The sequence below is a fragment of the Sesamum indicum genome, linkage group LG3 (assembly GCF_000512975.1).
Source record: "Sesamum indicum cultivar Zhongzhi No. 13 linkage group LG3, S_indicum_v1.0, whole genome shotgun sequence".
Taxonomy (NCBI): Eukaryota; Viridiplantae; Streptophyta; class Magnoliopsida; order Lamiales; family Pedaliaceae; genus Sesamum; species Sesamum indicum.
The window spans coordinates 18,486,676-18,499,018 of NC_026147.1; the positions used below are offsets into that span (position 1 = coordinate 18,486,676).

Here is a 12,343-nt window from a genome sequence, read left to right on the forward strand (position 1 = left end):
ATACCCTTATTTATACTTTTTCATCCACAACTAACCATCTCTTATGTTAATTATATTTGCGTACCCCATCCTTCAACTATTACTCAAATCCCAAAATGACACTTAATACTATAAATTTAGCAAAAAGACTAACAAACGCAAATTACGTTTAAAAATTACAAAATATTCAGCATATAAACCACCAAAAAAAGTAGTTATATTCCAATTTGCACAACCTATGAATTTCCTTTCGGGAGTCTTTTAATATTCACATTCCGCACCATAAAAACCACTTAAATAATATGAGAAGCAAGAAATTTTCTAACTACACCTTCTATTACTAGACATTGCAACTTTAATAATAATAATAATCTTTTTCCAATTTATTTGGGTAATTGTTTATTGTTGTAAACAATAAGCAAATTAATGCAAGAAAAAAATGCTTCACCTTTTTATACTGTTGAATTGAGGGCATTTTTATTACTTATGGAGTTACTCATTTTTATTTTAAAATTAAATAGTCATTACCTAATTTTATTATCAAACTAATAATAACTTTATATATATATATATATATATTTGTGTATTTATTTATTACTTAATTTTAGTCAATAAAATTTTAACATTTAACTACTAGTTACATTTTACTTTATTGTAATTAAAATATATTTATTTTCAATTAAGAAAATTTTAATTCAGTTTTAAGATGCAAAATGTTAAAAAACTCGTTGTCTTGCATATATATATATATATATATATTTATAATATAAAGGCAATCTTGTTAAAATATTTAACTGTAGAGAGTAAGTATTATACTTATTTGTTTAAGAGGATGAATGTTGCCTCAAGAAATCAAGGGGGATAAAGTATATTTAATTCTTTATTTTATAAAATTTGATTAGTTATCTTTTTTTAATTAAATTAATATAATAAAAAATTTAAAATTATACATATACATCGAATATACTTCAACTACTAGTTCGAGATCTAAGGTCCAAAGAGAACTACCACCATCCGTATATGAGATCCACATATAGATTTCGCACAAATAGAACCGTATTTTCCTCAAATTTCTCTAAAATAACCAATGATTTATAATTCAAGATTTTAGTAACCAAAATAACGTTTTTTTTTCTTTTATTTATATTTTTTGGTATTTCTATTTTTTTAATTTATACTTTCTTGGCATTAGTAACGAAAAAAATAAAATAAAAAAAGTAATTATGCAAATACAAGTATGTATAGATGATGAAATTCAGTAAGAAAAATTGAACAGCGGTGAAAAATAAATTATTCACTGAATTAATATTTGGGTTTATTTGGTCCGTCAATTTACAAGCAACCCAAATTTTTACCTTAAATTACTGATCGAACAAATATATCAGATTAATTAAATTCATTTATAGGGAAAAAGAATAATCAAATACCATTTCCACGGTTTCTTGCTCTCGCGCTTCATGATAATGTCTGTACGCTCTCCTCTCGTCGTCATCGCAAGCTTGATGCAATCTACCATTGCCAAGCACAGCGTCATCGTTCCTGTCCAAGATGACGCCCAGTTCGTCGCCATTCAAGAATCCATCTTCGCCAACAAGCGGAAAATGGGCGTCCCAGAAATTCAAGAAACTGCCAAGAACCAGGACGACGGGCAGGTCCAATGTGGGCTCAACATTCAAGTTATCGACGATACTGCATTGATCGATCCTTCCCTTGTTGGGAATGGGAGGATTGGCAGGAATGATCAAGAAAGTGAAAAGGAGAAGAAGCCTAAACGTAGGGGAGGGAAAGCTAGGAGAAAGAAGGAAGCTTTGAACGGACGCGTTGAGACTCAGGCCTCGCTTGACAAGAAAGGGAAGAAGAGATTGGTTGTGGAGTATTCGAGGAAGGAGATGGAGGCTCTGAGGTTCAAGGATTTGGAAGATCAGAAGAAGAAGTGGGCTGAGGTGTATAGCGGGCTTGGGGCGTTCGTGGCGCAAGAGTACGATGGGCTGGTGAATTCTGTTAACATTCATCAGAAGCAGAGGGTCCCGGGTTTCGAGTTTGATCCGAGGTCCCGCTTCCAGAAATCTGCTAATTTGGGTAATGAATTTTTTTCTACTTTCTGCGTATAGCCCTTTTGTTATTTTGTTCGGCTGAATTCAAGAAGATCATATTTTCTGCTTCTAGCCCGTTCTTGTCATTGCAATTGCGTGTAATTTGATATATCTTGATATGCATTGTGTTAAGTGCATGCCATATGTATGATTTCTTGGGTGGTTTGTGTTTTCAAATCTCATTTCTTGTTTATCAATGTTATCCTGCCTTGTTGTTGTCGTATAAATTGATCGTGCATTTCCAACTTCCGTTGTCTGCGTTTATGGTGTAAATGTTGTTGTTCTGATATTTCATGTTGGTTCAGATTTAAGTTATTAGTAATATAGATGGAAGTTTAAATCTAAGGGGCTATAGAATGGAGGGGAGGTGGAATGTCTCGACGCAATCTAAATCAGATCGGATTGTTTTGCAACTGCTTCAAATTTTGGATAACCATTTGAGGTTAAACATGTTTCGTTGTTTCTTTACCTTTCCTGTTTGTTTCATTTAATGAGATTGTCCTTCTGGACCTAAAAGGCTTTATCCTCGTGTTAATGACTCATGTGATTAAATGATTCCGGTTAGATTAAGTTTTTAAAGAGGTCCATACCTTAGTGGTTTTACCCTTGTGCCGAAAGTTCTTTGCTCTATGCCTTTTGCTGTTAAAAGTTTACTTGTATCCTTCACCTCATTGGCTTCCCCTTGCCATTTAGAAAGATATATTCTATCATATTTAGCACCACGTATGAACGGAAGTGAAATGAATAACAACAAGATGCTTTTCTGTGATGTTCCTTCATGTTAAAAGCTTTGAAATGCATCTAAGAAGGTGAAACTAAAATATATCAAGTAAATCGAAACTTGTATTTCCTCTGCACTTGTATCTCATGTTTTTCTTGTGGTCCAGGTTGGATTACCTGTGAAGGTGTCCCTTTTGTCTTCATGATGTTTGTTTAACTACCAGCTCTAAATGTGAAGAGATTCATCGTTCCGTCTACAGAGATGTTGCATATTAGCTCTAAGTAAAGGTCTTTCTACAATTGTGCCAACTTCTTCCATCATTTTCTTCCTCTGCCTTATTTTCCTTTTCCTGAATATGTATTTAGTTTAGCCTGTCTTTACTACGGCAACGCCACCTCTCTGAATATCATTCTTTAGACTGAAATCTTAGTTGATGAGACAAACTATGAAAAAGGTCTTTATCATTGGCTTTTTGTGTCCGCTCGTCTTCCATCTTCAATCATGTTTCTTGTTAAATTTAGTATATCATAGCTCAATTGCATGTAACATGCGGAAGTGATTAATCAATCTTGATCTCACTCATTCCCGACATATAGACTGGCTAATCTCAGTTTTCCCCCGTAAAAGGTTCCTCGGAACGTCTTTCACTTGTGTATTGGTGTAAATGGTGGGGGACGACCTGATCTGCACATGTCTTAGTTTGCCTCTCGGTGTCTTATTCTGATCGTGTCAACTTTGATGGAGGTTACTTTTCTATATGCACAGATGCCGTGGATGCAATGGGAAGAGGAAACCATCTGAGAATCTTTGCCCACTGAAGAACTGTCTCTTCACATTTGTGAAAATACCAAAAATATATAAACTACGACTGCTGCATAGAACAGTTGAGGATGCTTTTGCTGCTTATATCCGACGCGGGAATGCGTATTGGATCGTCTTTTTTACTAGTTTAGCTCCTTGGAACTATTGGGATGTAGGATAGTGAATAAGTGTATAGCTCAAGAATGAGAAATTGACACATTTGTGTTTGTAGATGTGAGGGGTTATAGATTAGATGCCTTTGAATTGTAAGTTGAGCAAAAGGTGATGTATATTTTGTTGATTTTTGGAATCCATGTTCATAGTTATTGATTTAATAATATAGAGATTATTCACCCCCAATCCCCAATAACATAATTAAACAAGGCAAGAATTCACGTATTTTTAATTGGATTCGATCAGAACCCGATTGACCCGCATAGCTAGGAACTAGTCGGTGTGTCAGACAAGGCCTCAGGTTCAGTTTGGATTCATACATATTCTAACACGAAAACTCTTATAAATATGAGTTTTCCATTTCCAAGATGTCCAACTCATAGAATTTCAATTGCTGAAACACAACCTCATACAAAATTAGCAACTTTTGAGATACGATCCTATATGTTTCTCCTCTATAAATAGATAATGTATTACTTTTCTAAATATGATCATGCATGATTTTGTGACCCTACACAATGCTAGTCACTCTCTCCCTCATAAAATTCCACTAAGATACGTAAAGAACAAAGTCATGAAGCAGAAAAGTCGAACATAAATGGTCTTTCCAGTATAAACTTACAAAGCAGATTAGAATAGACAATCTTGCAACTTCATATACACTAACTATAGAAACAACTTGAATTTTCAAAACCTGTATAACAGACAACTAGAGCATCACCAACTCTCACATATTACGATTCACCCTCTAAACGATAATCACACAATAACAGGGGCCAGCACAATAAGGCAAATCTTGATCCTCTTATTACATGGTTCTTTAATAGATCAACAATGCAGCAACAAGATAAGGCTTACTTGGTCCTGTTTATAGTTCAAGAAGAGGATTTATAGGACGGATTAAAAGCAGCCTGTTCAGCACAGGTGAGTACTTCATGGGGTCCTGCCTCCTCCCGACCAACACCCATCAAATCAAGGTAATACTGGTAATGAGAAATGATGACGTTCATGGAATCAACATCACCTTGACCACAAACATTATCCCCATACAAAATGTTCATTGTGGTTCCAAATCCAGGAAATCGTTTGGCCAGGGTGTCGTTCTTGGTGGGCTTCCAGTTTCCGACAAAGGCATCATGAGCTGAAGGTTGTCCTTTCTTGACAGGTGTCATCCACCTCCACATCGCTGCCTGGAAGGCCAGGGTGGCATTTTGTTCAATGTATTCAGGATGGTTTAGCAAATCTTCCTTGAGGCCTTCACCTACGGCTCCATAGTTATAGTTCCTGGAACAGTTTCAAGTTAATAAAAACATTCTTATATTTGACAGGATGCTACCAAAGTTTGTACAAAGTAGAAACATAGAGGCCACGCGAGTAGAATGTTAGGGGAGTGGCAAAATTTAGAATGATGCTTGCTAAGATAATTCTAACTTAGATGTAAGCATCCTAACTCTAACTACAGCTATCAATCATAAGCATGAAAATAAAATTGATTACATTCCCCTTATCTCCAAAGAAGGCCTCAGTGGATAATACTGTCAGAATACAACTTACACATAAACTAGCACTAGTTATTCCCATAACAAAAGCATCAATTAAGATTATCTAGGAATAACTGGAAATTCCATAATACAGGAAAAAATGGTAATGCCAAGCAAGCGTAGAAGATTCAGTACCAGTAAATTGGTATAGCACCACGGCCATAGTACTGAGCTCCAGGAGCACATGGATAGTCGTATTTGTAGTACTCATCACAATAATCTTGGCTGGGACTCATTTCCTTGTTATAGCACAGACCCCATGCCAGTGGTCCACCGGTGGCCACCCCATAACCACCTGGATCACAAAATTGTTCATCAATTAGTGAACAAGAAAAGCGAGCTGGAGATAGACAATTCAACCAACAGATATTCATACACCAAACTCCAGTGCAACTCCAGGAAATCGTAAAAGGATCTCATCAGAACATTTGTCTGTATTCACCTATCAGATATGTAATGCTAGTATATATCTAGTCACCCAAATGCATCTTGGAAGTTGGATCTATTAACTCAAAACACAATTTGTCAATGTTATACATCTCCCATCCCAAGAAAGAACAACATCAGCCATTACATCAAGCAGTTCCCAATGAAATTTATGGATCATGAATTCTACTAGCTTAAAGATAGATAGAGGATACTTCAGAAAAGATTGGTTCAAAGTTCAAACATAGAACAGTGCTAGCAACTCGCAGTCATAGCTTGCTAGGAAGACATGCTGACAAATAAATAAAAGATTTTCTCAAATCATCAGAAGATTTCCCCAACAGTCAATTTGTATTCACATTTGAGATAATACTAGTGAATCTGATGACAACCATAAAAATGCATCATGTACAACTCGCAGGCATTACACACTCCAACTTCAGCAATCATGCGCACCGAATCCTGGTAACCAACATCTGGAAACCATCATTGAATGAGAACCAAGCCTCAAAAGATTGACTACGGGCATGCAGATATAGATGTTTGCACAATTAGCAAGTGCAAATGACTTGATATTTCATAGTTTTCTCAATTAAGAGCAAGCATCACAATTTGCAAACAAGAAAAACAAAATCACCAAATAAAACTGCAACTTAAGAAAAGAAACATTCACAAAAATCAGCAATCCCAAATGAAAAAAAAATGAAAACAATCAGATATAAGACTGAAATGAACGAAAAAGGAAAAAGTACAAATTTAATAAATACTCACAGGAAGTCTTGGCACCGACATGGCCGAAAAAGGCGGCGATTTCCTTCATCTGAGTCAGCTTACCGCCGGTGGTGCCAAACCCAAGTGGCTGATATTTGGCGGCAGCAGTAATGAAGGACTTGTAATCCCAGAACCCGACGGCATGAGCCACTGGAGTATTCCTCTTGGCGAAGAGATTCTCAAACTGGTAGGTCTGGAAGAAATCCGAAATCGTCTGGTTGCAACAAAACTTGGAAAATCCTTTACACTCCCAACCCTGGTCACACACCTTCTGTCCCTTCACCGTCTTCACAATTATCTCCTTCGACGACTGGGCAGCAACCACCCATACACCGGCCACCGCCGCGATTATTACAACTGAGATCGCAAAACCCATGTTGAAATTCGCCGCCATTTCTCTGAAAACAAACAAAAATGTGAGCAACCCAAGTGGATATTCGAGCTCAAGAACTAAGGTGAACTGGCAATGGCGGAGTAGAACGGCAAAGGGATGGCTTTAATACTCAAATTAAAACTCAAGAAAGTGAAGGTAGAACAGAAATGTACCTTGTGAAACCGATTCTTGCTTCAGATTTGTGGTTGGAAAATCAATTTCCTTTTGAAGCAACGCAAAGAGGCTTGTGAAAGGCAGAGAGAGTTAGATCAGCTATCTCTCTCATCAATCAATATGATTACGCACAGACACACCTCTTTTTCTTTTTCTTTATGATTTCAAAAAATAACCTTGTATTTTTTAAATACCATAATTGCCCTTGGATTTTCTTGATTTGAACTTTTATTTAATTTCGAGTTCAATATTTATATTTTATCAGTAATTTCAAATACACTCAGTGTGTGTAAGCGTTGCGCAAAATGGAATAATAAGTTTTCTTCTAATGTAATTCGAACGAGAAGTTTAAGAAAAATGCAAAATAATATACTATAATTTAAAAAATACATACATAAATAATACATATCGAGACACATGTTCTGTCAATGTGAATGGTGATTAATTGACAGATCAATTTTGTCAGAGGACACCAATTTTTCCCTTCTTAATTACTAAAATAGTATAAGTCTGTCATGTAATTAATTGATTATTCTCCAAAAATAAATAACAAAACTAAGCATGTTTATTTTGTTCTTACCAATCTTATAAAAGCTAATAATTGTATAAATTCTAAAATATTTTAATTAAAAATTTCATTCTAAGATGAAATTTAGACTGCTAATTTGTTAATTTATTATAATTTTTTATTGAATTTTAGAAAACATCAAAAAATGAAAATTATGATATGTTTTTTGTGGGGTAGGAGGGAGCATTCAATTAATTTACACCAACCAAAAATTGAAGGGCAGATTTGACAATTTAAATATCAGTTAATGAAGCAGGCAAATTTGATGTCATATTGCTGAGATCTGAGGGGAATATAATGGACGGTGGAGATCATGGTAGATGGGACATAATGTGTTCGAAGTTTAAGAGGAAACAGGCTGGATTTGGAATCAAGCAACCATGGAAGGTAGGGAGATGGACCCCACACCACCTTATGTTCTGCTCCACCGACGCCTATACATACACATATCATATATATATGTATATATGTTTTGTATGTATAGGTGGCTGCAATTGCAAACTACATGTTAATTAGGGTAAATTATATTAACATTCCTTAAACTGTATTTTACAAAATTACAGTCACACCCCTTAACGGGTGTTAGTATAATATTTTTGAGTGGATATTTGTGTAAGTTTTGCATATGAATAAAGAGTTCAGTCGTGATTACAATTATAACCACAGTGATATAGTTGTAATATTGCAAAAAATAGGGGTTATTTGTATATTTTGGCATAAGCTCAGGAACTGTGGATATATAATTTATCCTTTTAATTCTTCCAATTTTATTGTATGGGTATTTATATTCTTTTATGTGATTTTGTTATAATTTATTTTATTATTTTTTGTCACACTGACTGATTCGATTTATTGCTTAATAATGTCATATTTCATCCAATCTTTTCTCATCTATGCTATTATAAAAGAAAAAAACTCTTTTGTCGTACTAATTTTTGAATATTCAAATTTACCCTTTAATTCTTTTCATCCATTGAAAAAAACTGGTCAAAATAGTAATTTTAATATTTTTTAATAATTATATAATTATATTTTTTTTCCTCTCAGCCCACTACTCCATATTTCTCTCTCACACTCCGTGTTCTCTTTTCCCCACAAACTTTCATATTTTTAATAAATCTATCATTATAATTTATTTTCTCACTTTCTCTATATCTTTTGTTCACAAATTTTTATATTTTTAATAAATTCTCAATTATAATTTATTTTAATCCCACATAGTTTTAATACTTTCTCTTCATCTCACACAGTGATTTTTTTATATGCTCACGGGGACAGCGCGCAATAACAATTAGTACTTATTTAAAAAATATAAATTCAAGACATTATAAAGTATACAATTAGAAATTGTCATTACATTAATAAAAGAGATTATTAATTATATATGTAAGTTAATATTCAACTAGTATGAATGTACATATATATTATTTTTATTCAAAAATTTAGATAATAATTAATTATTTTTTAATAAAAAAGGAAAAATTATTTGTTTGTCCTTTACGTTTATCTGCCATCAATTTTAGTTATTTAAATTTACCTGATTTAGTTTTAATCTGATAACTTTTAAAATTATTTAATTTTAGTCTTTTAACAAAATTTCAGACAATTTTACCCTTACGTAACTTTTCAACAGCAACTTTAGTCCATATATATCATTTTATTTTGCATCTTGTAGCTAATGCACGCCTAGAATAGTATAAGAGTCTAAGTTTATTGAAAAAATATTTTTTTTATATAAAATTTAGAGCATTGGGATGGACTATTAACCTTTATCATCGAAAGGGCAAAAGAATCATAATTAGGCTAAAGGATCAAATCTCCACAAAATTGATTGATAAAAAACTAAATTTAATATTGCCAAAAATAAAGAACCAAAATGGATTCAGACCAAAGTTATAGCACGAAAATTTTCTTTTTCCCTAAAAAAAAATATCTATTAAAATTTTGGAGTAAACTAATGATTACTATTTATGAAAGTATTTTAAACATATTTATATGCAAAATATGTCAAGAAATAACAATTTATTTGATTTTAATAATACTTTATCTTTTTTAATCATTTTCTCAATAAAAATATCTTATTACGCCAAACACCCTAATATCTGATAACATATAATTTTTTTTTATAAATTTTAACATTTTATGTTATCCAAACACTTTAAAATTTTATTTTTTTTAAAATCAAACGTCTTATAAATTTCTAAAATATTTTATAAAATATAGAAAATTATAAGTTGTTTTAAAAAGATTTAGCGAAACACGCTCACATGTGAGTTTGTTAGCTACAATTGGTTGTCCTATAAGATCTAATGCTATTTACAGATTAAATTTTAAGAGTTTGTTTAATGTTTGTTTGTCGGCGGAGGAACTAACCAAAAAGCTTGTTTTGGTTATAGGACAGTAAGGAGTGCAAGTTATCGAATCTTGTTGTAGGGGAGACCTAGTTTAATTGGTGAAGTTGAAGCCTCATAATTTTAAGATTATGGGTTCGAACTTCATTAATATATTGAATGTTATTCAACTTTAATAGTAGATATTGATTAGATATAGTTATCTGATATTGATTATTAGTATATAATCGTTATAGTTATCAATTGTTGTTAGATACAAATATTTGATATTAATAATTGTAATCGATTTATTTAATAAATAATAATTGTAACACTTTCGTTTAAATAATAACAATAATAATAATTTCTGTGGGTTGGACCCACCCTACTCATCACTTTCTATGCGTTAGGGAGTAGCAGTGACGGATTCCTGAGCAAAAAGTTTTGGAGGGCAATGTATATAAAAAAATAAATTTATATATATTTTTGCAGAAAATGACAAAACTTGGGAGTAGCTAAGAAATTAGTTTGATGGACTCAACGCCCATCAAATTTTGGTGACGGTGCTAGAGATTGGTATCCTTAGATTTATTTCTTCTTGTCAATTAATTTGGTTACTCGGTCTATTTTTCATGCCTTGATCTTCTCGCATGCGTGAACTTTAATTTAATCCTAAAATTAAAAAAACAACCCGAAGACAAGGATGAGAAAACAAGTAGTGTCCTAAAGAGGAATCAACTTCAACCTCTTCCATACAAAATCTAGCTTTGGACTTGGTTGAGCTATTGAGTGAAATTTGAAGACAAAACCATGAATCAAGTCAACAACCTCTTTGCAGTCACTTGGGGATCCATCATCATATGAAATGAAAAGTGAAGGTAATTTCTTGAAAAGTTGTTTCCTGCTTCTTGAGCTCCAAATATTTGTAAGTAATATGTGGAATTGTGTTTTGTATTCAATTATGTGAAGTCCTGAATAAAAGAATAACAGGATGACCCCAATTTCAGCTATGGACACAACAATTCTCAACCCAAACAACCAATTCCACCACCATCACTCAAAGCCATGTATGTCTCTTGAAGGAATTGCTAAAAGTTCTTTTTTTCACTTTTTTTTTGGGGGGAAGTGACATTGTCTCTCAACTCTTACCCGAATTTGTCCACAAAAATGGTTAAGTTTCTAGTGGTTAAAGTTTTATCTACCTACAATATCATCTTGGGGAGACCAGTTTAAACCTCTTCCAAGCTATAGCCTCCAGCTTCCACATGAAAATAAAGCTCCCCACTTCTAATGGCGTGAGGAGGCCATACGAGATGAACAAATACTACGCAAACACTTCAAAAAGATCACGAGATAAGCTAGATGGGAGAGCATCCGATGAGAAAGAAAAAAGGATGATGGTAGATATTGGACACGACCTCCTAGGATCCATTTTGAAAGAAGTTCAGAGAGAGGAGAGTTGAAGCCATTAAGGAATTAAAGATAATTAATCTCGCAAGAGAAGACGAGGAAAAGACAACGAAAATAGGCACGAAAATAAGCCCATCCGTCAAAGCTCATCTAAAAAGGTTAGGGTAGGGCCCGATAGCAAGGAAACAGAAGGAGGGACCGGTGAGAAGTGAGTTGCCCCCGTTGAGGCCAAGCTAAGCTTTTTTGGAGTGGCTACAGCTGTGGTGCAACCCCGTTGATCACTGTAAGGCTATTGGAATAGAACTGTCGAAGAATGGGGATGGCTTCAACAGCTCAGGGACCTCATCCAGAAACACCATTCCCAAGTGGTATTTTTGTTCGTTCTTAAAAAAGGAGGTTCGAAGTTATTCGATAGAGACTAGATTTATTTGGCATATTTGCACCAGTTCTAAGGTGGTTAGGGGCTTTATAGTTGTTTTGGTAGAAGGATATTGTAGCTCAATTGTGCTCATTTTCTATCCATCACATTGATATGGATATTTTTTCCGTAGACCAAGTGGCTAATAGGAGGTTTACAGGGTTTTATGGGGAGGCCGAGGCGACTAAGAGGGAATGGGTATGGGATAAATTGACTACACTGAGTAATCAATTGAATACCTATGGGCTCGACGCCAAAGATTTTAATGAGATATTGATATTATTTCAGTAGGAAAAAGTCGGTGCTCAAAGACCATTATGGCAGATTGCAGATTTTTGTAGAGCTCTTATGATATGAGTACATCTTATTATAATTTCAAGTGGTATTTTGGTATTTTTTGTTGGTAAAATGCTCCTAATCAAATGCCGTATTGCAGCATTAGCCAATGGATTGAGGAAGTGAAAAAGGGAGAATGAAGTCAAAACCAACATGCGGACAGATTAAAAGGATGAGTTAGGCGTGCCTCCTACACATATCCGAATATATCTGCAGACACTAGCTAGG

General features: G+C 33.9%; 2 protein-coding genes across 4 annotated transcripts; one reads left to right on the forward strand and one right to left on the reverse strand.

Moving 5' to 3' along the window:
- Positions 1,280-3,954, forward strand: LOC105158759. 2 transcript variants are annotated; one of them, XR_847539.2, is made up of 3 exons: positions 1,280-2,058; positions 2,960-3,080; positions 3,559-3,954. XR_847539.2 is itself a non-coding variant. In XM_011075610.2 (2 exons), the coding sequence occupies exons 1-2, from the start codon at positions 1,437-1,439 to the stop codon at positions 3,609-3,611; spliced, it is 675 nt and encodes a 224-aa protein (XP_011073912.1). In that variant the 5' UTR covers positions 1,280-1,436; the 3' UTR covers positions 3,612-3,954. The 2 variants fall into 2 exon arrangements, 1 of the variants encoding a protein (XP_011073912.1); XM_011075610.2 differs by lacking the exon at positions 2,960-3,080.
- LOC105158761 (chitinase-like protein 1) lies at positions 4,344-7,195 on the reverse strand. 2 transcript variants are annotated; one of them, XM_011075612.2, is made up of 4 exons: positions 7,053-7,195; positions 6,507-6,904; positions 5,445-5,604; positions 4,344-5,052 (listed from the first exon to the last, which is right to left on the reverse strand). In XM_011075612.2, exons 2-4 carry the CDS (start codon positions 6,898-6,900, stop codon positions 4,644-4,646), a joined length of 963 nt encoding a protein of 320 aa, XP_011073914.1. In that variant the 5' UTR covers positions 6,901-6,904; positions 7,053-7,195; the 3' UTR covers positions 4,344-4,643. The 2 variants fall into 2 exon arrangements, with proteins under 2 accessions (XP_011073914.1, XP_011073915.1); XM_011075613.2 differs by lacking the exon at positions 7,053-7,195 and having other exon boundaries at positions 6,507-6,986.